This window comes from Styela clava, chromosome 11, assembly GCF_964204865.1.
Source record: "Styela clava chromosome 11, kaStyClav1.hap1.2, whole genome shotgun sequence".
Taxonomy (NCBI): domain Eukaryota; kingdom Metazoa; phylum Chordata; class Ascidiacea; order Stolidobranchia; family Styelidae; genus Styela; species Styela clava.
In genome coordinates this window covers 20,249,648-20,275,249 of record NC_135260.1, presented here as the reverse complement: position 1 = coordinate 20,275,249, position 25,602 = coordinate 20,249,648, and the positions used below count along the sequence as shown (strand labels likewise).

General features: G+C 34.5%; 4 protein-coding genes across 5 annotated transcripts; 2 read left to right on the top strand and 2 right to left on the bottom strand.

The window, feature by feature from the left end:
* Positions 1-66: 66 nt before the first annotated feature.
* LOC120347699 (uncharacterized) lies at positions 67-1,838 on the top strand. 2 transcript variants are annotated; one of them, XM_039417762.2, is made up of 4 exons: positions 67-171; positions 664-802; positions 971-1,105; positions 1,277-1,838. In XM_039417762.2, exons 2-4 carry the CDS (start codon positions 679-681, stop codon positions 1,669-1,671), a joined length of 654 nt encoding a protein of 217 aa, XP_039273696.2. In that variant the 5' UTR covers positions 67-171; positions 664-678; the 3' UTR covers positions 1,672-1,838. The 2 variants fall into 2 exon arrangements, with proteins under 2 accessions (XP_039273696.2, XP_039273697.2); XM_039417763.2 differs by having other exon boundaries at positions 157-240.
* A 7,397-nt stretch (positions 1,839-9,235) lies between these two features.
* Positions 9,236-10,759, top strand: LOC120347848 (uncharacterized). Its single transcript, XM_039417953.2, has 4 exons — positions 9,236-9,273; positions 9,775-9,913; positions 10,083-10,217; positions 10,344-10,759. The coding sequence occupies exons 2-4, from the start codon at positions 9,790-9,792 to the stop codon at positions 10,757-10,759; spliced, it is 675 nt and encodes a 224-aa protein (XP_039273887.1). The 5' UTR covers positions 9,236-9,273; positions 9,775-9,789.
* Positions 10,760-13,473: 2,714 nt separating this feature from the next.
* LOC120347400 (transmembrane 6 superfamily member 2-like) lies at positions 13,474-16,243 on the bottom strand. The gene is made up of 4 exons (XM_039417328.2): positions 15,585-16,243; positions 15,049-15,259; positions 14,531-14,614; positions 13,474-14,438 (listed from the first exon to the last, which is right to left on the bottom strand). Exons 1-4 carry the CDS (start codon positions 16,226-16,228, stop codon positions 14,268-14,270), a joined length of 1,110 nt encoding a protein of 369 aa, XP_039273262.2. The 5' UTR covers positions 16,229-16,243; the 3' UTR covers positions 13,474-14,267.
* Positions 16,244-16,281: 38 nt separating this feature from the next.
* On the bottom strand, positions 16,282-22,036 carry LOC120347399 (outer mitochondrial transmembrane helix translocase-like). Its single transcript, XM_039417327.2, has 8 exons — positions 21,744-22,036; positions 20,659-20,758; positions 20,424-20,552; positions 20,085-20,176; positions 19,872-19,999; positions 19,113-19,290; positions 17,914-18,095; positions 16,282-17,719 (listed from the first exon to the last, which is right to left on the bottom strand). The coding sequence occupies exons 1-8, from the start codon at positions 21,939-21,941 to the stop codon at positions 17,575-17,577; spliced, it is 1,152 nt and encodes a 383-aa protein (XP_039273261.1). The 5' UTR covers positions 21,942-22,036; the 3' UTR covers positions 16,282-17,574.
* Positions 22,037-25,602: the final 3,566 nt, after the last annotated feature.

Sequence of the window (25,602 nt, the reverse complement as noted above, 5' to 3'; positions counted from 1 at the left end):
TATTAAATGTCATTATGCTCATATGCGATTGTTCTATCTACACACTGATTTAAAAAAAAAACGCTTGAGGTGATGCATGAGATAGTATAAATAGTGCTACGAAAAGTTGGGGACATCAAGCATCTTGCAGAAACACAACAAGAGACAACCAAACACGGAGACGATAAAAAGGTTGCTTATGATTTCTATCTATAGTCGCTTAGACTTTGGTTGAATATTGTTCCAACTATTTTTACACAGGTATAATTTACGGCACAATTAGTAATTCCATCTCCAATGTCTTCAATTACAAAAAAATTAACGAGGCAGCATTCTCAAGATTATAATCGTATCTGTTTGATATTCATCCAGAACAACGTGCGTCCCCCAGGGGCGTAGCCTGCTTGACCCACCAGCTGATACGGTTTTAATTCACAATTACAAATTTCAGAATCCCCTCCCCTCTTTGAAAATTCCTGATTACGCAACCGGTGCTCGAACCCCGTCAGCTTGAATTTTTTATTACACCAGGAAGCAAATGTATATCATGACCTTTTCTATTCGGAGAATGGGGATATTTAGTGTATGACTCCCTTCATTGTACGACCAGCAATTGTTCACTTGCCAAATTGGTATTTTTGCAATATGAATTTTTGAATATTAATTGGTGTTTGCCAATTTTAGCTCTGTAGATCAAACATGAATGTGGCAACAGTCTCTCTACTTCTGATGGTAAGCTTGTTTGAAAGTGAAGCGGCACCATTCAGTCAACTCAAATGTTTTCAGTTTCGCTACAAATTGGGACAGCAGCAATGCGAACCAAGTAAGAATTTTGTCTCAGTTTTATTTTAAACAGTTTTTTTTCTTTCTGAGAAAAGATAAGACATCTAGCGGGGCTCGATATGATAATATCTATGATAATATCAACTTATGAGGTGTCACACTTAGCAATTCTCAACAGCCATTCTTAATAACATTTTTGTTGTTACAGAAAGAGGCTTCAAAGGTGATTTAGTACCATGCTACAACTTATGTAACCAAAAATTGGTTAAATTTGAAGATTGCAATAAACATCCTGATAATATGCATTGCTGCGTTCACGACTGCAGATGCGTCATGAAAGGAGGTGGGTATAAACAATTGTACAACAGCTGATACCATGTATCATCATGTTATTTTTAGAGTACACAGTTATGAGTATGAGCAAAGAATGTATAGATTTGTATCTACAAACATGTAAAAAGCGGGGACATGTAAAATAACATGAAATATGATACCATTCTGCATTTATTTCTAGCCGGATATGTTGAAATCCCTCAAAACTATACACTTTCTCTCGACGATGAAAAATTATCGCAGTGGATGAAGACCGAAGTAGAAGAAGGATGTGAACCAGAAAACAAATTTCCCATTTCCGGAAAGATTATAGAATCTGAAAGTACCAAAGCAATTCTGAAAGATTTGACAATCCGGGAAACAGATTTAGTTAAAAGTTCAGTAAAGGCGGGCCCAGAAACTACTGTAGCAAGCAAAACAAACGCCGAGACAACTGAACAAAAGGAAAAGAAGGCACCTGCGACTAAATGCATTGCAAAAGATCATTTTGTATCGCAATTTGCAAGAAAAATGAATGGAATATTCGAGCAGATGGGTATGAGATGGGAAATGGGCGTCGAGGATGGCTGTAACTAATATATATTACTTATACTCCATCACTTCGAAATTCAAATTTTCATTTTAATCCAATGTTCGTGTCTGTCGATATCTTTTTATTTATATATATATATATTCCTTTACTGACAAAGTATCGTTTGACTATGCTGTATGTAAATCTGATTTATGTTTTGAAATATATAAGTATTAACAAAAACCGAATCATTTCAATGGGATAAGCGTGGGATGTGAAGTTGAAATTGTAAATGCAAGGGAGTCAAAGTCGTTTTCTCGAATGTCTCTGAGTCTATGTTATATTTAGTAAACATATGGAATTCGGAGGCACATTTCTAGATACGATAGTGATACTGATAACATTTCAAACGTTGAAAAATTTAATAGAAAAGGTTTTGTTAAAAGAAGTGGTTCGTATTCACCTAACTTAAATTATGATATGGATTTATACATACCCGCACGCTCACATACAACCAAAACGATATATTGAATAAAAATAAACAACGAGAAAAACTTACGTAGTAACAAATTAATAAATTACTTAAGAAACAAAAAAGAAAAACAGACAAAACTCAAAAATGACAGAATAAACAATGAAGAGCCAAGCTTATTATTGGTGTAGCCTCTCTATAGCGGGCTGTTAGCTGGATGCAGGAAGAGCTGTGCTACGCTAGACCAGACCACCTTATTCACCTGTTCCATAACTAACTATATCAAAGTCCAGATCATATCAATTATTAAAATCTGGGAGTATGAATAAATTATCGTACCGAGTGAAAAATTTGGTTGAAAGATATGTTAGATATCAAGGCGAAAGTCTGGCTCTATATTTATAGCTATGAAATTTAGATAGGGGTTGTTGTTTGTGTGGTCAATTCGAAATTAGCATAGAATCGAAGTCTTCATACATTTCATAAAAACCATATATGACGAACAAGCAAGCTGCCAAATTCATTTGATCGCTGTAAAGCAACCTGAACACTGAAAAATGAATCTACGGGTACAATGATTGCATATGAAAAGCCAGGGGAGGTGGCAAATTCTTAAATTTATATATGAGTATATATGTCACTTTTCAACGCAATTACAAACGTTTTGTAGAGAGACCCAATTGTTTGATCTCAAGGCACATTTCGAATGTTGTGAACTTGGATATATATTCGCAGGAACGACTTTTGGTAGAAATGAACTTTTGTGGGGATGATCCATTGCGCTAGTTTCTTTTTTGTGTGGCATTGGGGTTGGAACCCAGGGATAGAACCCAGTTGGTGCTGACCACTGCCTGTAGTCGCTGGTACTACCTTGTTTCACACCATTACCGACATCGAAAGGTTTTTGCATGGTTTGTGAACAATTTCTCCTGTGTCCCAACCACAATCTCCCCCTTTTCAGGTCTTTCAACTAGCAGTTTAATAATAGTTAAACGAGAATATCGGTCAGAGACCGAAGACTTATCGATCGAAAGTTAGGGATCCCCCAAAACAGCGCTCTTACTCCATAGTGATACCTTGTGTCATATCACTAATTAATTATTACCTCGCTAATTATACGACATAATTCAACCAAAATCAATAGGCTTCTGGTCCAACATATGTTGAATGCACATGCAAAATCTGGAGCAGATTCAATCTCACTTTCGTGAGATATCGCGTCTAACAGACAGACAGACAAACACACAGACAAACACACAGACAGACAATTACCTATCAACATACTTACCGATTAAAATCGATAAGTAATAATACTGATCAATATTCACACAAATCAACCACTTCATCTCAAAAGTAGAGGGTAGTTTTCTATTGAATCCTTATTTGCAATCATTGATTATTGTACTCGCAGATATACTTTCGTTTTTCAGGACGTCATGATGATCAATTTAAAATCTAGCTAATTCAACATAAAAGGTGTATACAGTACATCAACAAAACTTGCAGACTGATGAATTATCAGTGATGAATTCGAAATGATCGCAGTGATCAACAACCAGTTATTTACTTAAGCAATTAAATTTTCCTGCCTATAATCCGTGACTTTAGAAACCATACTTCAACCTTTATTAGCCTATATATTCCCGTAACCAATTTTCTTACCTTTGTATCATACCGCCTTAATTAATTTTAATTATAATCACCGGTACTTTTATTGATTAATAGTTTTTAAAATAATTTGGACGTTAATTTGGCAAGTTTTGGCTTCTATCTGGCTCACCTCTTCATGCATCCAACTTGGCAATTCTGATTGGGCAATTTGGCATTAGGTGACTCCAATTATATTCAGCTTGACGATATCTTTTGAGGAATATTTTTCTATCCACAGTATATGACTCTTGTTGACTAACTCGGTATCCAATTCGGCAATCCTCATAAAATTAATAATTTGGTGTGGCAAAAAAATTTAATCATTTTTATTTATTTGTTTGCATATTTTTCTTTTTACTGAGTAATTGATTTTATGTCTCGCTTTTTTCACTTCCGACCTTATTGTGTCTCGATGATTGTATGTGTGTGTGTGTACTAACTCTTACGTACTACGTACTACTTTTTTTTTTCAATACCTTCCCACCTAAAATATGTACGCTTTAAACCTTACTTGAGGTTTCGTTTGCTTTCCCGATTCTATAATCAGTTTTATTTGTTTTGTTTTCATCAATGATTTTATCGTCGATTGCTGATTATTTCCAAATAAATTTCCATTCTGAGTATTTTTATTGTGATATTTGCAGATGGGTATCACAACATTTCTTATCATATTTCATCTTGGATTGGAATATTACTTTTCTCGGAAGCGTCCGCTGATTGTAATTTTCGAATTTCATCATGCACAATCAAACAAAGAAAAATTTAAATAAAAATAATGTGTAATAAATAAAACTACTATACAAACACATATAATTAATATTTAGGCTGTACATGTAGTATTTTTCATGATTAATTATCCAAAACCTGCACTCAATATTTAACTAATTACTTGTTTCAAATAATTAGAGTGTGCCTTGGATAATTTGCAGAAATTTGGAGTTGATTTCGCCCAATTTCATCATGGGGGAATAAGATGAATGGTGGAAAACTGCCTTGCGTTATTTTCAATACATGTTAACGAGGATTAACAGAGCTACAGCAAAACAAATGTTTAAAAATGTACCAAAAATCGATATTGCTACGGTGAGCTTGGCAGACTTTATACCATTTCCTATTTCACAAAATCTAGTTAACAATATTTGTAAATCACGTGTTTTATCTTATACTGATTCGTAGAATCCTAGTAGTTTGGGTATTCTACAATCTAATCCGCTTTCAATAGTGTTCGACGACAACTTTTACACTAAAACGCTTTCATCCTATATTTCACCATGGTTCACAATCATTGTACTATATATATAGCATTCATTTGAAAGTTGTTTTTTTACCTATTTTCATTATGCAACAAAGCGGCGACTTCACAACTTTTACGTATCGTGGTCGCAAAAACTCACTGAAATCTAAAACACCAATATCCATACGTGACATAGGCATAAAATTCAGAGTATTAAGTAGTAAATTACCCACTTATCTAATTACTAAACTGTACAAACTAACTAAATAAGATCAGATGCAAAATACTGATAGCATTGTGAGTATGGACAAAATGAGTTATGTACTTGATTATTAGACCAAACCATTAACAAAATCGCGTAATTTAAAATTTTTTTGTCTCTTTATTGTTTATACGAATTTATACGTACTAGAAACTTTACCAACAGCTGCGGTATCAAAATATATATCAGAAACATTCACAACATATATGAAATCGGAAATTTTTGTTTGTTTTATTCGGTTTCCTGCGTTTTTAAAAAATAAAAATCCAACTGGGCCAGGTATCAATATTAGGTCATTGTTACATTACAATTTGCATGTGAATGAATTGTACGCACAGCAATACATATAAACATATGACGAAAGTTTTGGTGAATTATGACATTTAAAAATTCTATTCATAAGAAATTAAAATAGACTCGCTCGCACATGGACGTCATATCGGAATGGAGGTGGTTAGCCGATGCTTCCTTTGTGTTTCTCTAACAATAAGATGCATTCAGGCACATTATTACATTTTTTATTTTATAAAATCTAGTTAACAGATTTGTAAATGGCGTGCTTTATCATAAATATCCCATTTGATGTAACCAAATCAATTTGTGTATCCTGCAGACTAATCCAATTTCAATGGTGTTCTACGATAACTTCCTAAAAGTTTCTTCCTTCTAATAAAAATGCAATTAATGATCTTTGCAATTTTAAATGAAAATTAACTTTTAGTATCCTTTTTCTTTAAAACACTTCCATCCAATATCCCACCATGCTTCACACTTTTTTTACTTGATCATATATTTGAAAGTTTTTTTCATCCAAAGTCTAATTTTCATTATATAATAAAGCGGTAAACTTATAACATATACGTATCGCTATGATTGCGACTCTTTGTATCCACATTTAATTGTAATAAATTTCAGAATAGCTCCAAATTAAAACCTAATTTGCATTGTAGGTCAAAATCAACGCACTCGAAACAGTAAACTATGCGTGTTTTGTAAGTGATAAACGTCATTATCAAAATTAAAAAAACATACAACTTCAATTTTCATTATTCACGGAAAAACAAAACTGAGAGTGTTGAATAATAAAATAACCATTTGGCTAATTTATAAACTACCTAATCACCAGTCTCTTACCTTAATTCTAATTATATAAGATCAAGTGCAAACTACTGGCAGGATGGGAGAATATGAACCAAATGGGTTATGTGCTGGTTTATTAGACCAAATCATTAACAAATTCTTATAATTTTATGAATTTTTGTGTTTTTGTTGTAGCTCTAACCTCTGTTCCCCAAAGACTATATGTAATATGTACGCAATAGTAACTTTACCAATAGTTACAATTCAGTAACAAAATGTATAAGGAACATTCCCAACAATAATCGTAGATTTTTGTTTATCTCATTTGGTTTCCTGTTTTGTAAAAGATAAAAATCTGTCTGGGCCAGGTATACACTTGCCAAGACTATTTACAATACAATTTGCATGTAAATGAATTATACGTATAAACATATATACATATAAACACATATTACAGATGACGCAGATTTTGGTGGATTATGACATCAAAAATCTATTTACGATAGATTAAAATAGGCGCTCTCGCACATGAACTCCAATATTGCACCTGATGAATAAATTATTCAACCTATACGAAACAATTTACTAATAACAATGTTGGTTATAAAAATTCCGATTCAAATCTAGGTATACCGCAACACCGTATGGAGTTATATCGGTATGAAGTTGGTTAGCCGATGTTTCCGTTGTGTAATAAAATGCATTCAGGCACATTACTATTCTACAAACTAATCCGCTTTCAATGGTCTTCGACGACAATTTTTACACTAAAACATACATGCATGTAAATGAATTATACGTACAGCCATACATATGAACATATGACGAAAATTTTGGTAGATTATGACATTTAAAAATTCTATTCATAAGAAATTAAAATAGTTTCGCTCGCACATGGACGTCATGTCGGAATGGAGGTGGTTAGCCGATGCTTCCGTTGTGTTTCTCTAACAATAAGATGCATTCAGGCCCATTATTACATTTCCTATTTTACAAAATCTAGTTGACAAATTTGTAAATGTCGTGCTTTATCATAAATATGCCATTTCTGCTAACCAAAGCCGTTTGTGTAACCTGCAAACTAATTCAATTTCGATAGTGTTCGACGACAACTTCCTAAAAAAATTTACTTTTTAAGACAAAATCCAATCAATGATCTTCTTAATTTAAAATATTATTCAACTTTATCAGATATTCCACAATGGTTCACATTAATTTTTACGCGAACATTTATTTGCAAAGTTTATTAAATTATAATTGACGTTTAATTTTTATTGTGTATAAAGCGGTGAATTTACAACGCTTACATATCGTATATCATACACGTATCTTCTTTATTGCAACTGTTTTCTGTATCAGCATTCCATGAAGACAGAAACTGATTTCCATGAAGAATGTCAAAGATATTAGCTAAAAAAAACGGCTAAGGAAAAATAAAATCCAGGGTAGTTAATACTAAAGTACGCATTTGCCCAATTTATGAACTAGGAGAAAGTGGGAAAGGTTGGGACACTTCTTTTCTTTTGCATATTTTGAGCTCTATAGTCTGCACATTCATTTCACTTTGCGGGGCTAATGCAGAGAGGGGTAAATGTAGTATTCATTCATCGACTAAAAAATCCTCTAACGATACACATCTTTTCACTAAAATGCTTCAAAAAAAAAACGTCTGTCGAGTGACTAACTGTACCCCACTTGTAGTGCACATTCGGACAGGCCCTGGGGCATATTTGAAAATAACAGAAGACGATGGTTTAATTTTTAAAATAAAACCAGCATTTATATATTATTAAGTAAAATCTCTAATTCCGGCCAAAGGCAAATTTTTTATCTTTACAAATCTGTGTTTAAAAAATATTTTTAAATCTAGAATATATTTCATATTGGGCCATGGGTCAAATGGCACATTAATATTACACAAAATATAACGCATCTCTAGGCGTTCAAGTACTTAACGGATCAAACACTGTCGAATTGTGCTCAGGGGAGCATGTCCACTAAACCCCATCCATTGTTCCTCATAGGAAACATATATTTTCAGACTGTCCCACGTCGAGATTAGGAAGGCACATCAACATGCCAACGTTATAAATATTTTACAGTGGAAGTTGAAAAATATCAGACGATGGTTTCAACCCTCACAAACCAATTTCATCCCAACTTGCGTTGCTCTTCACGGCCGTTGTCCGTTTGCGGGGACGTTGTACCACACCGAAGGGCGGATTCAAACATCGAACCGCAGACCTGATTCCGAATATAGTATGAGTGTGAGAGCTGATTTTCCACTGTGACCCACCTTCCCTTACCCAAACACCAGTGTTTTGCATTCAGCTTCATCAAATAGGATCAGGTGCAAAATAATGACAAGATGGGTAGGTAGAAAATCAAATGAATATGGAATAAATAACTATGCTACATATTGGCGTTTATTACCGCAAGGTATTACCAAAATGGCATTACTGTAGATATTAACTACCTATCAACACAGTTACTATCCATTAGCAAAATGTATATTTGAAACGTTCACAATATTGGAAAACGTGAGGATTTCTTTCTTGTCAGTTTTTTCTTGTCAGTCTTATTCAGTCCCACACGATTTTATCAGATGAAAATCCGTCTGGGTCGTACATTCCAAGATTATTGCAGTCATTGTTGTATTACAATTTGCATTTACATAAATTAAAAATATAAGCGGATTCTGATGGATTATGACGCACAAAATTCATTTACAGGAGATTTAAATAAACATTGCACTTGGTGACAAAAATTATTCAAATTCAGCAAAAAATACTAATACCAATGTTGGTTTCTGAAACTCTCTTTAATCGAGGTATACCGTAAGCTGATTTGAAAAAATTACGCTTGAGGTGATGCATGGGATATTATAAATAGTGCTACAAAAATTTAGGGACATCAAGCATCTTGCAGAAACACAAGGAGGGACAACCAAAAACGGGGACGATAAAAAGGTTGCTTATGATTTCTATCTATAGTCGCTTAGACTTTAGTTGAATATTGTTTCCATCTATCTTTACACATTTATAAGTTATGGCACAATTCGTAATTCCATTTCCAATGCCTTCAAATGAAAATAAAAATAGAACGATGCAGTATCCTCGTGATTATGATCGTATACTGGTTGATATGTACCCAAAACAGCGTTCGTCCTCCAGGTCTAGGGCGTCTACCGGACCCACTAGCTGATACGGTTTTAATTCACAATCACAAATTTCAAAATCCCCTTCCCATTTTGAAAATTCCTGGTTACGCAACTAGCGTCCCTGTCAGCTACAGCTTTTATTTCTATTAGAAAAGATAGCCAATGTATATTATGTCCTTTTTTTCTATTCGGAGAATAGGAAATGTTTAGTGTATGACTCCACTTATTTCACTTGCCAAATTGCTATTTTAGCGTTATTTTTGAAATATATATGAATTTTTGAATATTTTTTGGTGTTTACCAATTACAGCTCTGTAGATCAAACATGAATGTGGCAACAGTCTCTCTACTTCTGATGGTAAGCTTGTTTGAAATTAAAGCAGCACCATTCACTCAACTCAAATGTTTTCAGTTTCGCTACAAATTGGGACAGCAGCAATGTGAACCAGGTAAGAATTTTGTCTCAATTTTATTTAAAACGGTTTTTTTTCTTTCTGAGGAAAGATAAGGCATCTAGCGGAGCTCGATATGATTATATCCATGATAATATTAACTTATGAGATGTTACACTTAAACAACTCTCGACAGCCATTCTTATTATCATTTTTGTTGTTACAGAAAGGGGCTTCAAAGGTGATTTAGTACCATGCTACAACTTATGTAACAACAAACTGGTTAAATTTGAAGATTGCAATAAACATCCTGATAATATGCATTGCTGCGTTCACGACTGCAGATGTGTCATGAAAGGAGGTGGGTATTACACAGTTATAAGTATTGATATACACCATGAGCAAAGAATGTATGGATTTGTATGCCACAATTTTAAATAAACGGGGACATATGAAATAACATGGTATCTTCTGCATTTCTTTCTAGCCGGATTTGTTGAAATCCCTCAAAACTATACACTTTCTATCGACGATGAAAAGTTATCGCATTGGATAAAGACCGAAGTAGAAGAAGGATGTGAACCAGAAAAGAAATATCCTATTTCCGGAAAGATTAGAGAATTTGAAAGTACCAAAACAATTCTGAAATTACCTACCAACCAAGATAAAGATTTGACAATCCAGGAAACAGATTTAGTTAAAAGTTCAGTAAAGGCGGGCCCAGAAACTACTGTAGCAAGCAAAACAAACGCCGAGACAACTGAACAAAAGGGAAAGAAGGCACCTGCGACTAAATGTGTTCCAAAAAATCACTTTGTATCGCAATTTGCAAATAAAATGAACGGAATATTCGAGCAGATGGGTATGAGATGGGTAATGGACGTCGAGGATGGCTGTAACTAATATATATATATTACAAAATCGTTTGACTATTTGATTTATGTTTTGTGTAAATATGATTTATGTTCTGAAATATAAAAGTATTGACAAAAACGGAATCATTTTAATGAGATAAGCGTGGGATGTGATGTTGGAATTGTAAACGCAAGAGCGTCAAAGTCGTTTTCTCGAATGTCTCTGAGTCGAAGTTATATTTAGTAAACATAATATTATAGAGTACGGAGACGCAATTCCAGATACATAATTTACAGATTTTCTAATTATAATCGCTTTATAGTGATAACACTCTTCGATTTAAACCTGGGTTTCTCAACCTTTATTCTGTTAATTAGAATGACAATTTGCTGCAACAACAATTTATTGACCAACTGCTGTAACTAAATTAAATATCCGTGTTGATGTTATTGCCCTTGTCCTCCACCTAGCTAATGAATTCTTGAAATCTCTCAAGTTTCGATGAGCACATCACTTTCTGCAATACTCGCAGCGCATTGTCTTTTAAGATTTCACAGTTATCACTTTCTGCAAATCTGCAATGCTCGCAGCGCATTGTCTTTTAAGATTTCACAGTTTGGCTGAATTTCACATTACTGTGCCACAATCACAACAACGCTAGATCAGTGAAAATTTACGCTAAGTTTCAATTGGCTTTCATTTTCATCTGGTAGTTACTTAGTCTTCCTTTGTTAAAAGATATTGAAAAAAAAAAACTCGACTGCCATCCAAGTACCCATGGAAATCTTCTCGTGAACCCCTGAAATCTACTCGTGAACTCCAGGTTGAGAACCCCTGAATTTTAAACCGTATCCAAGTACACATGGAAATCTTCTCGTGAACCCCCGGGGGTGAACCCCTGAAATCTACTCGTGAACCCCAGGTTGAGAACCCCTGAATTTTAAACCGTATAAAATTTAAATAGTAAAGGTTTTGTTGAAAGAAGTGGTTCGTATTCACCAAACTAAAGTTATATTATTGATTTATACATAGCCTACCCGCACGCTCACACACAACCAGAACGATATATTGAATAAAAATAAACAACGAGAAAAACCTACGTGTAACAAAGTAGTAAATTACCTAGTAAACAAAAAAGCCAAACAGAAAACACTTAGAAATGGTTTTTGTTAATATTGTAAGGTAATATTCTGATAAACAGAATGGAACAATGAAGAAATATTTTGTATCAAAATGTATCGCCAAGCCTATTGGTGGAGACTCTTAAAGACAAGGGTGAAGAGACTATTACTTTGAGGAAACCAAAAATATTGCTTTGGAGATCATATATATTGATGGTTAAAAGACAAGATAGAGGACTTGTTTGATTGGCTACAGGAACCGCTTACAAACAAGGTTGACGGACTGGCAGAAACATTCACTTCGGATCATCTTTCGACTCATGTTGGCCATTGTATCAACTCCACAGCGAATCCTCACCCAAAGCACGTAGGGGAAAGTGGGGAAGGTTAGGACACTTTTTTTCTTTTTCATATTTTGAGCCCTTTATTCTGCACATTCATATGACTTTGCGGGATTAATGCAGAGAGGGCTAAATGTAGTTTTTATTCAGCGACTAAGAAATTCCCTTGCGACACACATCTTACCACCAAAATGCTTTGAAAAACGTTTGTCAAGTGTCCCACTGTACCCCACTTGTGGGGCACATTCGGACAGACCCTGGGGCACAATGGGTCATTCTGTTAAAATTCAACGAAGTATGCCCTTAAAAATAAGCAATCAATCAAGGGAATCAGCATAATCGTCTAAAGAACAGGGAGACCTCAAATTTGAAGATTTAAGATTTTTAAAATCAATGTTCAACCGAAATATTTCAGATATTTCACCAAAAAATTCGCTTACAAATTAAATTATTTTCTAATCCGAATCTAAATCTGGAAATATTTTTGATTCTCGATTATATTTCATATTGGACCATGAGTCGAAAGATACCATAATGTTACATAAAAATATAACGCATTTCTAGGTCTCTAAGCACTTGTTGTATCAAACACTGTCAAATTGTGCCATGTAGGGCATGTCCCACTGAACCCCGGTCCATTGTTCCCCATAATCAACAAATATCTTCAGATCATCCCACGGCAAAATTCGGAAGGCCCATCCACTCGCCAACGTTATAAATATTTCACAGTGGACTATAGCTGAAAGATATCAGACGGTGGTTTGTCACGTTGAAAAGGCTAAGTTAGGAAAAAGAAAAAACTGGAACGGTAAAATTTTAGTTTCGACCCCCCAAAACCAATTTCACCTCATAGCTTGCGTCGCTCTACCCGTCCGCTGTCCGTTTGCGGGGACGTTGTAACTCACCGAAGGGCGGATTGAAACATCAAACCGCGGACCGGATTCCGAATATAGTATTAGTGTGAGAGCTGATTTTTCACTGTGTCCTATGTCCCAACGTGCCCCACCTTCCCCTACATATACCACGTGATGGGGAAAATACAATCGAGCTTAAGCTTGTGACAGTCTCGCCAGATCTGCGGGACTACGGACAATTAACAAATATTAGCCGGAGCTTTCTTGGCCATACGTCTTAAAATCAAACTACCACACTTACGCCAAAAGTCAACCCGAGCCTACTTGAAAGAAAATTTGCCTTTTGATTGAAAGCCACGATTTACATTCATTCCTGTACAAAAGTTTAATACCAACCCAAAATGTGTTTGCTCAACGAAAAATCGTGCGCAGATTGTGGAGAAAGATACAAACAAGTATTGAATATTGTATTGAAGTCCAATGCTAATCAGTGAATCAAGATACAGTATTGAAAATTTGGCACCAATATTTATAGAAAAAATAACCGCAATAAAATATTGTAACTGCATAGTAAATATTGTTAAAAATCATGAACACATACTGAAACTTATTATCTGGATTAAACACTATGCGCCAGCCCATATTATGTTCATATTAGACGCGGTGACGGTAAATTCGAACCCATACATTTGCGCCCGTGTATCCGCGGGTTCAATCTATATGAGGGTGCTAAAATCCAGGGTTAGTATGGGTTCAAATGTATAAATAAAAAATTCCATAGGTGCAATTGTCGCGGGTTCAAATGTAATAAAACCATTATACACATCACTAGCACCGACGCAAGAAGTCCCATGGAATTGTGGTCACTGGTCATCGAGTACACTATAATACCATTATTGAAAATCCTATAACATACATAATCAGTGTTTTTTCACAAATCAGATCCAAAAACAAGAGTCTAAATTCAGAACGTTTCATGTTAATGAGTTTGCCAAATGAAGCCATGGACTTCATGGTATCCATATAAAGAAATTTTGGATTAGTTTCTCATACAAAATTGTTCAAGAAAATATGAAATAGTGTTCTTGATAAAATACATCCCCAAAAATACAGTACACAAAATTTATAGAGAAACTCACAACAGTGTAGATAGATCACAAACTTATTATAACGATTAATGATAAAGGAATTGAAGAAAAAATTTTCTAAAATTTGTAAAAGTATTTCCACTCAATCCGATTTATTGGAACTTCAAATGTTCGTTCTTCTTCTGTTTAAGACGGAACATAGCAAAATGAGAAACCAGGACAATAAGAGCGTTCAATACCAAGAAAAATTCAACATTACTGACAACACGGAATTCCAAAGGAGTCAGACTTGATATAGCAGCCAATGCATGAAAAAATACACCCTAAATGAAAAAATAAATTGATTATAAATTAGTCAAAATTGAACTAATAAGAGAAAGGGGTTTTGTAAAACAAATAATCGGAAATATCCCACCTGTGCCATTGCACCAGATAAAATTGTTGACAAATCATCCGCCCATTTTCCCCCTCCTTTAACCAATGCATAAATCAGCATCACCTGGATATTTGAATGAATAAAGGATACAAATGAATATTAAATTTGAAGAGGTTTGGTCCCGTAACATTACACCACTCACAACCTTGGCTAAATTTTTTATTTTATTCTGTCAAGCAAGCTTAGTTAATAGCGGCCCAAACATGGACATGTTCCTTTATCGATGGCACCCTTGCATGTGTTCAGAAAAACTGCCAGAGAGAGGATGACAGAAAGATATAACCCACAAAGACTAGTTGGATTTTCTCAACTGGATAACAAAAATATGGTCAAATATACACCTAAAATTCTTTTCGGACACTCTTCTCATTCCCAAAAATATTTTTTCATGAGAAACATCTGATATGAAGAATACATATTAGTTTAATAATGATTTTTTATGCATGATACAACATCCAACTGAATACTAGCAGAAAGAATTGATATTACATTACCACCTGAGCTGGTAAGCAGTAAACAAAATTGAAAAGACAATGCAATGCTCCAAACTTGGTCGGATCTGACAGATAAGGTTCATATTCCTTAACGTAATGAACAATCATTGGGAAGGGCGATCCAAGAGAAGCGAGACCTCGAACAAAACCAATCACAGTTGATGCAATCAAACCTAATATTACAAGGATATCAAATGCTCCAATGGATTTTGATCTGGAAGAAATAGAAAAACTTTTATGGAATGCAATATGTCCAAGTTCTTGCAATGCAATGCAATATGTTCCAAGTTCCAAGGGCTCTTCATGACACAAAAAATGATGTGATCCAGATATATTATAACTATTATACCTGGTCACTGTGAATAAACATTTGAAGAGCTTACCATAGCACAACATACTTAAATTATGTGGAAGATAATTATTCAAGCTCGGACAGACTACCACCAATCACACGGAGACCCACATTATAACTACACCTTTGTTCGCCATTTACACAAAAGATCACCACCCGTGAAATCGTACAAGTGACAACCACTTACCTCAATTCTGCAGGAGGGTATTCTTGTACAGGTGAATTTTCATCTCTAGGTAATCTTAATAAGTATACAAGAGCACAGAATGGCAATATTATGTAAGGAATGTTGAGAAACATAGCAGGATGAAGGTCATTTCCGTAACTTCCTACAATCGCTCCAATCGTGAGAACAAACATTCCCGCAAGCATCGAACCCAGCCAGTAAATGCCATAACTTCTGTAGTCCTGTTTGTTGTCATATTTGTAAATAATAGTAAGATAGAGAATGTAGTGAATAACTGCATCCCACATATTGATATAAATTCCAAATGAAGTAATGAAATAGGGTTCCCCGCTTTCCAAATAAAAGTCCATGTATCCGTCGATATAGCCAAGTGATTCCAGACATAATACAAGGTCTATTACACACGACCAAGAAAAAAGACAGCACATGTAAAAGAACCAGTTTCTCTTATGTGTTCCCAAATTGTCTTCATAAACTGATGGTAGAAGCTTGCGTAAAAGAATTGCAAATCCCGGAATGAATATGACACCAGCTGCAAGCATTACAAGTGGATTTCTAATAATGGAAGTTGATCCAACAATATACAGGAGTCCCCATGATGACTGGGACACAAGAAATGCAACAATGGTTCCTTGAAGATTCATAATGTTATTACTCTATATACTAACTAAGAGAAGAGAGAGAACTAAGAAGATAATCTGTGACAAATAAATAGTTGCTATCATGAATTTGTATTCTGCAAATGCTATTCATCATGAATACAATCTCAGTTTGACACTTAATTTGGGTAAGTCACATTTCTGAACGACGTCAGAAAAATTTGCAATGACTTTTGAAAGTATCAATATACTATTGTAATGAATTTTGGAATTCAAAAAGAGACTTCCCAACATTAACATATTCAATGATAAGCATAGAGGTTAACCCGAAAAACAGAATTAACAAATTTTTAAATACACAAAATTAGGAAAATTTATTTAACACTTAAACTTCTGCCGTTTGTGTATGATTGTACCCAAAATTTTTAAACTAAAGGAATTAAATCATTCAAGCAAAAGAAAGATAAAAGAAACTACGCGAAATCTATAAACTGTATATATGTCATACTCCAGAATCGGACGACCATACCAAAGTAAATTCAACATTTTCAACTCAGTATTAATGATGCATGAATGATGACAGGTCTAGGATACGATACCATCTGATAGCCCAACGGTGAAATTAAAGAAAAATTCAGGCAAGAAATGAATTATGTACGTACACAGTAAATGTAAGTAGATATCACTGGAATAAAATGGTTAACCAATCCTGATATTTATGAAATTTAAGGGTGATGGATTTCACTGTCAAGAAATAGCACGAAAACCTTAACAGTCAAAGAGATTCCTGCTTCCTGGGCGAAAGGAAAGTCGATGAGACGGGGTACCACGACCTCTCGTATAGTTACCAGTTATGATGCAAAAAAGGTAGAGACGATGGTTTACAAGAGTGATTCTCACGACCTTGATTAGTGCATATTTCATCCATCTATAACTATCGCTAAGCTCTACGAACAGTGGCATGCTTTGAAGATAACAAATTAAATATGCAATTAAGCGATAGTGTAAGAACCTAAAAGCATATTTAAAAAAAAATCTGGGACAAAAGTGCATAACATAAATGCGAAAATTGCCATAAAATAGAGGCTTTGCTAACATCGAAGCATCATGATAAAGAAAGCTCAATTTTAAGTCCAAAAATGCTTTCTTACATTACATAGCAAATAAGGCCAGTTAAAAATATTATTATTATTCAAAAATTAATTAACCTTTACCCAAATAGGCTTAAACACTAATCTATTATATCAGCTTTTGTTTTTGGGGGCTCCGCAACATTAGAACAGTGAAGAAACGATTTTGATGCCTTGATACTGTATTCATTGAATACTAAAATTCATGCAGATTTTAATCTGCTTTTTTGAATTTCATGACATCTTAATTCTTTTAGTTGCTTAATCTACTGGTTCTCCAGTGCCCTTGTTCATTGCTTGTGGAAATAAATAAGGTAATTCAGTTCCTTTACTTTTTTGCATCACTGTGGCAGCCTTTGATAAATCATCCATGCTTATTGGACGCAAAGCTGAACTTCGTAAACCACTGAATGTAAAAAAGATTTGATAAACAACATATATGGCAATTGACAATATTATAAAATCCTTTGTTTTATGGTGTGACTCAGCTGTAATATGCTTTGACAACAATTTATATATAAGACCACCAAAAAATCTGCTAACAACAGCAACAGCATTTAATTCTTTGAAATAACATTTACAGAATACAAAATTTCTAACCTGCTCTCTTCCATTTTGATATGTTCATGTACTCTTGCCACTGACGCATGTCGACACATTTCTCTGATGTCACTGCCACTAAATCCTCGCAGACCTTCCGACAATTCATTTAAATTGACATCGCTACTAAGGTTTTCACCATCAAGAACGATTTCTAATATCTTTGAACGTTGTCCTAAATCCTGAAAATTAATCATTATCTCAAATTCAGGTTATACAAATAGGAATTTGTTTACAGATGTCAGGTAATTGCTATTGTTAATATTTATCTTACAGCCACGTTGCAAAAAAAAATCAGAGATGGCGAAAACTGAATAATATAAATATTCTAATCCAATATTAATTAATTTTGACTATTATTATTGTGGATAAGCCCTACATATATAGAATACAAAATTTCATTTTATATTGGCTTGTGTTTCAATAAATATCACAGAAGATGATATATATTGTATAAGTTCGAAAATTTGGCAATGTAGGCTATGTCCTTAGCGATAAATAGCAACTCAATGGATTTTCCATATTTTACACTATCAAAACTTGAAAAATGTCCTTCTTATACATATTGAGACTTTAAATGCTCAAAATAATTTTCTAAATTATTTCTAAGATAAGATTTCAAAAATCCAATATATTTAATTTCGCATCCATCCAAATATTCAATTTGTTTGCAATATTCCATTTTTTGTCAATGGAAAAAACTAAGAAAGTATTCATTATGGACTGGAGGCAAGGACTTCAATTCAAAAGAAAGATGAAACCAGGGATTGCCAATATAGAATGATCTGCTGTTATTCCGAATACATTCCGAATATATATTTAGTCTGAATTGGGTCTTGTTCCACAGATAAATTTGCATAAATCATGGAAAATTGGTATAAATTGAATTTGGTGAAGCACAAAAATTCGAACCAAAGATCGATTTGATTTATTCCCTATACTTTACAGTGAGAAATTACATAAAGTCCATGGTATTTCTGACTACAAGTAGTAAAATGCTTGGAATAAAATAAATTTTTGAACGTAACTATACTAAATTATTTCTAAATTCAAATTATTCACTACTACATTCGATTCGCTTTCGACATTCCTGGCAAGTCTTTTCACACATTTTCATTTACCACAGCCCTCAAACCAACAAGGTAATGTAAAAAAATTTATATGATTTACAGTTACAAATACAGTTTTTTATTACTCACTGGCATTGGTACGTGGAGTCGAATCGGCAAGCGACGCAAAATAGCTTGATCAATCATCTGAGCACGATTTGTTGCTCCCATCACCATAATTTGACTGTCATATTCGGTAGCGAGACCATCCCATAAACTCATGAAGGTTGCTTTCATCATAGCAGTGACTTCATGATCTCTATCTGATCTAAGAAAAAATGAGGAAAAAGTGGATTAAGAATTATACCAGGTAGGTCTGAACTGAATACATTTTGAAAAAGAGAGAGCATATTTATATATAGACGGAGCAGATTGAGACCAAGCTTGAATTTGTCAGCAAAAATCCATGCAATGTTCAAATCCCCGCAAAATTTAGGGCAAAACAGCAGGCCCTGAGAGCTACAGGTACGATTTGAAGGCATAAAAGCAATAGAATATTTGAGGACAAAAGTGGTCTTATGTTCCAGTAACAACAACTTAGCAAACGATCTATAGCTGTATTTCACGCCATAACATATTTTCGCATTTTGGATTCAGATTTCAAATTCCAAGTAGCAGCAAAGATTATCAAATTACTCTATCATAGTGGAGAACGATCTTGATAGTCAACTGGGTTGTGAAGGGCATACAGAATATTATAATATCGGGCACACTTGAATGATTTCACTCAAATTTGAGGATAAAGGTAAGTCAGCTAAATTTGGAGTGATCGGAATAAGAATTATATTCATGGTTGTATAAATCCAGTACAATGTTGATATAATGAAAATTTCCAAGAAAACTCATTACCTCATTTGAAGAAAAACGTCAATTTCATCAATAAATATAATTGCTGGTTGCAACTTATGTGCTAGTGAAAAAACAGCAGCTGCAAGTTTTTGGGACTCTCCATACCATTTGTCAGTGAGCTGTTGGATCTAAAAACAAAAGAAACAAATACCGTACCTCAATTGAGCAAAGTAAGTTTGTACAAGGTGAGTTGATAAAATTAAAATATCAAACCTCAATGTTCAGGAAAGCACATCCAGCAGCTTTTGCAGTAGCTTTAGCAAGCATAGTTTTACCACATCCTGGTGGTCCATATAGAAGTATACCTATGAAAAGTTAGAATTCTATCAAATAATTTGTTTAACATTAGGGTATAATAAGCCACATTGGTTGCAGAAAACTTGCGAGCAGAAGATTCGTATTTAAGTTTCGAATGCTGGTTAAAACTAGAGCTTTAGAGTCAGAGAAAAGTTCCATTTGTTGTTAAGACCTTAATAACAACAAGAAATACAAAAAAAAGTCTTGAAAAAACTTATGTAGGGAATTGGACTTTGTATTGCTGAAAATATCTACCTTTCGGTGGCTGAAATAATTTGCACATCTTAAAAACTTCTCTACGTTGAAATGGCAGTATAACAGTTTCACGTATTTGGTCAATAATTTCCTCGAGCCCTCCAATAGATTCCCATGACACACCGATTCCTGTAAATTCAATATAAGAAATTGATGAAATAAAATTATCGATCAATGAAAATTGATCAACCAATCATTGACAAAACTCCCAAGCAAAAACATTTCAAAACATTACCTGTAGGGACAACCAGCTGTGATGCAACATTGAGTTCATATTCAGTAAATTTGAAATTTTTCACATCAGATTTTCCGAGAAGTTTCAATAATTGCTTTGCCTGTGAGTGAAAGGAAAAATGGCTAATAATAAGTAATAATCAAGGATAGGATTTATATATTTATCCCAAGGAAAAGGAAAGCCGATAAAACAGCTTAAGCATATGGCAAACCACAACTGTTCGTCAGTTTACCAGTCCATGTTTGGTACTGGATTAGTTAGCCAGTTAATTGTTTCAGACGCATGGACTCGATGGTGGAGGAAGTTGTGACTGACCAGCGGTTAGGTGAACCGCCCCACAGTGGTTGTTGGTATAGTGCGATAGTTACAATACAATACAATTTTATTTCGATCTTTCGTCTACAACACAAATAAAAAGAACACAGACAAGGTCAACTGAAAGATCGGGAAAACAGGCAAAACCTATATAAAGGTTTATAACGAACGCGGTAACCAGCGATTGTGCCCATTCACCCACATTCACACACGTGAAACACACCAAGACAATCATACTAGAATAAATTAAGAAACAGAGTACATGATCACAGGAAAATAAATTTCATGGGCAAAGCTTACTTGTAATGTTGTAAATAATTTTGATGAGTGAAAGTCGTGATTAATACAAAAACATTTAGAAGTTATGTGACGGTGCCTGTGCCGAAATGCGAATACCAATATTAACAATTAATTGATTAGCTGCTGTTTTTTGTAAACAAATAGCCTAAAACTAACAAGTAAACAACAAACATAAATGCACGAAAACTAGTTTCGGGCGTTGCTTCTCATGTTGCAAAATTGGTTCGAATTCGTAGAAATTGGAGTAAATGTTTTTATTCTTTGCAACGTCCAACATTCCGGAGCTTCCATCTTGTTGTGTTGAACATAGATTGTTCCTATGAATTGTTTCTCTCTAGTTAATGTTAGCAGTACCGGTATATAACATGGTGGTGGACTATTAGGCTTTTTTATGTATTACTATATTGAGCAATCACTACAACCAACACGAAGAAATATTAAAATGATCAATTTTTTTTAATAAGACTCACTTTGGCTTCTGCCGCTTTTTTCTGTTTTCTTGTGGGGTCGACTATTTCTCTCAATTTATCAATGTATTTAAATAAAAGATACGTTAATAACGCAGTGCTTCCTAGTCGGAATGCAAGTTGCAATAACAAACTCTTGGTATCAACATTTCCAGCACTATCTGTTTCAACAGCCAAGTATTTAGAAACTTGAGAACCCATGGTGATTATCGCAACGGCCGATTCGATCTAAAAAATAGTTCTGCAAAAGCCTTCTTTGGCACAACTGAATAAGGGAGGTTGACCCTATGAACTTTCCCCCGACCTTTAACCCCAAAAAATTCTTCCTATACTTTACCATTGTAAAAGCTTATTTTAAGAGTTTTTTCGCGAGTTGGTGCCTGTAAAACAATATATTTGTTTCAAACCATCATTATGATTCATCTCATGCAACAATCTGTTTTTTGAAAGTACCGGTAAATTTTTAGCACAATCTATCACAGCTATTTCTACACTAATTTTTTATTACTGCAATTAAATTAAAACTCCTTAGACGACAGATTGGTCATTGAATTATCTGATTTATATTTGAATTTCCAAAACACAGCTGAAAACTAACCAATAGAGTTTGAAATAGCGAAAACGTGGTAATGTTTACGTCACGACCACGCCTGAAAATCTGTCTGCGTGAGATGAGTGTCTGAGCTGATGCGAAAAGGGCGCATTGTTACGTCGCTTTATACATTTTGCTGATTGGCCAATGTCACGAAGTAAACAAGGAAGTCGATGTTCGAGATGTTCAGGATAAACGCAGTAGGAGAATAATTTAAACAAAGACAAAAAGTATAATTCGAGACGCCAGGAAACAAATAAAGTCTATAAATAATTGAAAACGTCAAAGCAAACTTTATCCAATTTTATTTTGGGGTAGAATGTGGGTATGAGCAAGTGTTTGCTCACCCTTATGATGGCAATGGCCTTGATTGCACAACGACCGCGTACATTTGTGACTAAAAGTTGCAAGTACTAAATTGCCGACAATTTTTTCATTCACATTTCAAATATACAGTTCAGTATGAAGAGTGGATATGAGCGCGTCAGTTAGAAGACTCAATGACCCTCAGATAGACAAGAGAGCAACGCTCAAGTATATGGACACGTACACGAGAGCGAATCAGTCCTTGCCGGTACCTTTGACCTACCGGTACCCTCAAGAAAATTCCAGATTTCCAGTAGCAGGAATTTTGCAGACTCAAAACGTACAGCCAGTCATCACGCGGACTAAAATCCATGTTTCCATGGATAAAAATATTACACAGAAATTTTGGATCAAATTTCATAGAATTCATTCAAAATTTAGAAATAAATAAAAATAATAGCCTCTTAGAAAAAAAATTCCATCTTTAACTACTGAAAATTTCAAAGCAATTGGTCCAGTAATCAAAGAGAAAAGCGACTTTTTAAAAACGTGTCAAGGAACAATCACAATAAGAACAACAACAACATAATATTGGAACGATCGCTATGTCCACTACGTGTCCAATAAATAATAAGTTTTATAATTAAAGATAATAATAAACGATCAACAATGAATTTGATAATAGGTCGGAAGGACCATACGGTTACTGAATAAACAAATATAAACACTAACCTGGCATGAATAAAATTGGCTGTTTACATTACACTGTATGGTAGCCTACACCAACTATAAATCGTGTTAATTTCTTGTAACTACGGTAATAATCACGCATCGAAAATAATTTGATAGATATAAGACAAAAATGAAAACAACAGTGACAAGCAAAAGTGTTTGATTTTTCATAAAAAGGTATAAGTTAAAAACGTATGAAACATTACTTATTCAGAAAAGACTGGTAATACTTCTTGGAATTTTTTTTAAAACTGGGAACTTTTTTAGGTTCGCATTAATAGCATTCGAGCATTCACACCTTGATACTTCGTGGAGTTTTCGATACACGAGGATTAAAATCGCTGCACAAATAATCCTTCATTTCGAGATAAGCGATTACCATATGTATATACATTTTTGTTGTAAAAAAATATTCTTGAATTATACGGGGGTTGCAGTGCCATTTATCGTTTGATACAAGGAGCCTTCCGTTATCATAAATACTGTATGGACCTTTCTCCGACCTTTGACCCCGGAATAATTCTTCCTATACTTTACAATTGCAAAATTTTCGCGGCTTTTTCAAGAGTGCTTTTGCGAGTTGGCGCCTGTAAAATGGGGTATGTGTTTCAAATCATCATTATGATTCATCGCATACAACAATCTGTTTTTTAAAAGTACCGGTAGAGAACTTCAGCCTAGTCTATCACAGCTATTTCTACACTAATTTTTTATTACTGCAATTAAATCAAAACTCCTAGGAAGACAGATTAATCATTGAATTATCTGATTTATATTTATGTTTCCGAAACGCAACTAAAAACTAACGAATAGAGTTTAAAAACGCGAAAAACGAGGTAATGTTTACGACCACGCTTGAAAATCTGTCCGAGTGAGAAAAGTGTCGGAGCAGATTCGAAAAAGGAGCATTGTTACGTCACTTTTTGCATCTTGCTGATTCACCAATATCACGAAGTAAACAAGGAAGTCAATGCTCGGGGAAAGGTCCATAGGGCTTTTTTATTTTGAGAATATGATAGAATGGTAACTACTGAAATTAGCCCTGGTGTGACACCCCACAGATGGCTCGTGATTCAATCGTTTTTTCGTCATCATAAAAAAACAAGTGCACAGAAATTGATGCAGGAAAAATAAATATACAATTAACGTTATTTGTGTGACAGCTGACAGGTAACTCGTGATCGCGAGGTCTCCAAGCAGCGACACCTATACCGCTGTTATGGGTTTATTTAAAAAGTAACTGTGTGGTAAACATCTTTTGTGAATAACACGTGAATTACCGAGAAAAAATCACAGCAAAGGCGATTTAGAAAAATTGTGTACAAAATACAGAGAGAGAAGATAATAAGAGTTTAGATAACTTGATATACAGGTATGTTCATCTTATTGGTATATTTCTTCTTGTTGTTGTTGTGAAAAAAACACTGGACTAATTGCTTTAAAATATTTATTGTTTAAAGATTATTGTTGTCTCTAGTTATTGTTGTCTGCAGTGTTTCCCAACCCGAGTCCGCGGTCTCAAATGAGTTCGCGGAGCGTTTGAATGAGTCCGCCAGAAATTCACTGCGGGCCGCAAACGTTTTTGCAAAACTTAACCATCAGCCAAGCTACGATTTAGGTTAGAATTTACATAAAACATAAAAAGCGAGTTCATTCACATAACATTAACCGAGTCAATAATTACTGGATACTGAGTAGGACTTCGAATATTCTAATATTAGAATAGCAATTTACTATACGAAAATTTGGTAACAGGTGACGAGACAGGAAGAACACTTGCGCGTCGCTCAATCAAACGATTGGATTTCACAACTCACTTGCGGATTTCCGACGAAAACACGAGTCGGCACACGCGTGGATAGATACCTAAGATGTGTTTCTCGCGAGCTCGAACAATGAGGAATAATTTTATTTCTGATGGGGGCCAATGGAGGCAACCTAAATTTCCTAATTTGAAAATCGGCAATACAAAATACTCAAAATAAAACGGAGAACACCATAAGTTTTGTTTTATGATGGTCCGCGACCAATTAAAAACGCTGCAAATCGCAAAATTTTGGGTGCTACCGTAGTATACGTATCAGGGCATATACCCTTAAGATTCTTTGCTTAACTGCCTCCACATTGGTAGTGGGCTGGGCATTTTTGAATACCTTGTGATTTCAGAATCGAATCGAATAATTTTTTCGAATCGAATCGAATCTCGAATACTTGAAAATATATAAATGTAAG

Excerpts from the sequence above, each read along its gene's own strand:
- LOC120347400 (XM_039417328.2), bottom strand. The coding sequence starts at position 16,228 with ATGAATCTTCAAGGAACCATTGTTGCATTTCTTGTGTCCCAGTCATCA. Across the intron at positions 15,260-15,584 it reads TACCCTCCTGCAGAATTGAG|ATCAAAATCCATTGGAGCAT; the intron begins GTAAGTGGTTGT and ends TATTTCTTCCAG. Across the intron at positions 14,615-15,048 it reads TTTACTGCTTACCAGCTCAG|GTGATGCTGATTTATGCATT; the intron begins GTGGTAATGTAA and ends TCAAATATCCAG.
- LOC120347848 (XM_039417953.2), top strand. The coding sequence starts at position 9,790 with ATGAATGTGGCAACAGTCTCTCTACTTCTGATGGTAAGCTTGTTTGAA. Across the intron at positions 9,914-10,082 it reads ACAGCAGCAATGTGAACCAG|AAAGGGGCTTCAAAGGTGAT; the intron begins GTAAGAATTTTG and ends TTGTTGTTACAG. Across the intron at positions 10,218-10,343 it reads CAGATGTGTCATGAAAGGAG|CCGGATTTGTTGAAATCCCT; the intron begins GTGGGTATTACA and ends ATTTCTTTCTAG.
- LOC120347399 (XM_039417327.2), bottom strand. The coding sequence starts at position 21,941 with ATGGGTTCTCAAGTTTCTAAATACTTGGCTGTTGAAACAGATAGTGCT. Across the intron at positions 20,177-20,423 it reads ATTATTTCAGCCACCGAAAG|GTATACTTCTATATGGACCA; the intron begins GTAGATATTTTC and ends AACTTTTCATAG. Across the intron at positions 19,291-19,871 it reads GACGTTTTTCTTCAAATGAG|ATCAGATAGAGATCATGAAG; the intron begins GTAATGAGTTTT and ends ATTTTTTCTTAG.
- LOC120347699 (XM_039417762.2), top strand. The coding sequence starts at position 679 with ATGAATGTGGCAACAGTCTCTCTACTTCTGATGGTAAGCTTGTTTGAA. Across the intron at positions 803-970 it reads ACAGCAGCAATGCGAACCAA|AAAGAGGCTTCAAAGGTGAT; the intron begins GTAAGAATTTTG and ends TTGTTGTTACAG. Across the intron at positions 1,106-1,276 it reads CAGATGCGTCATGAAAGGAG|CCGGATATGTTGAAATCCCT; the intron begins GTGGGTATAAAC and ends ATTTATTTCTAG.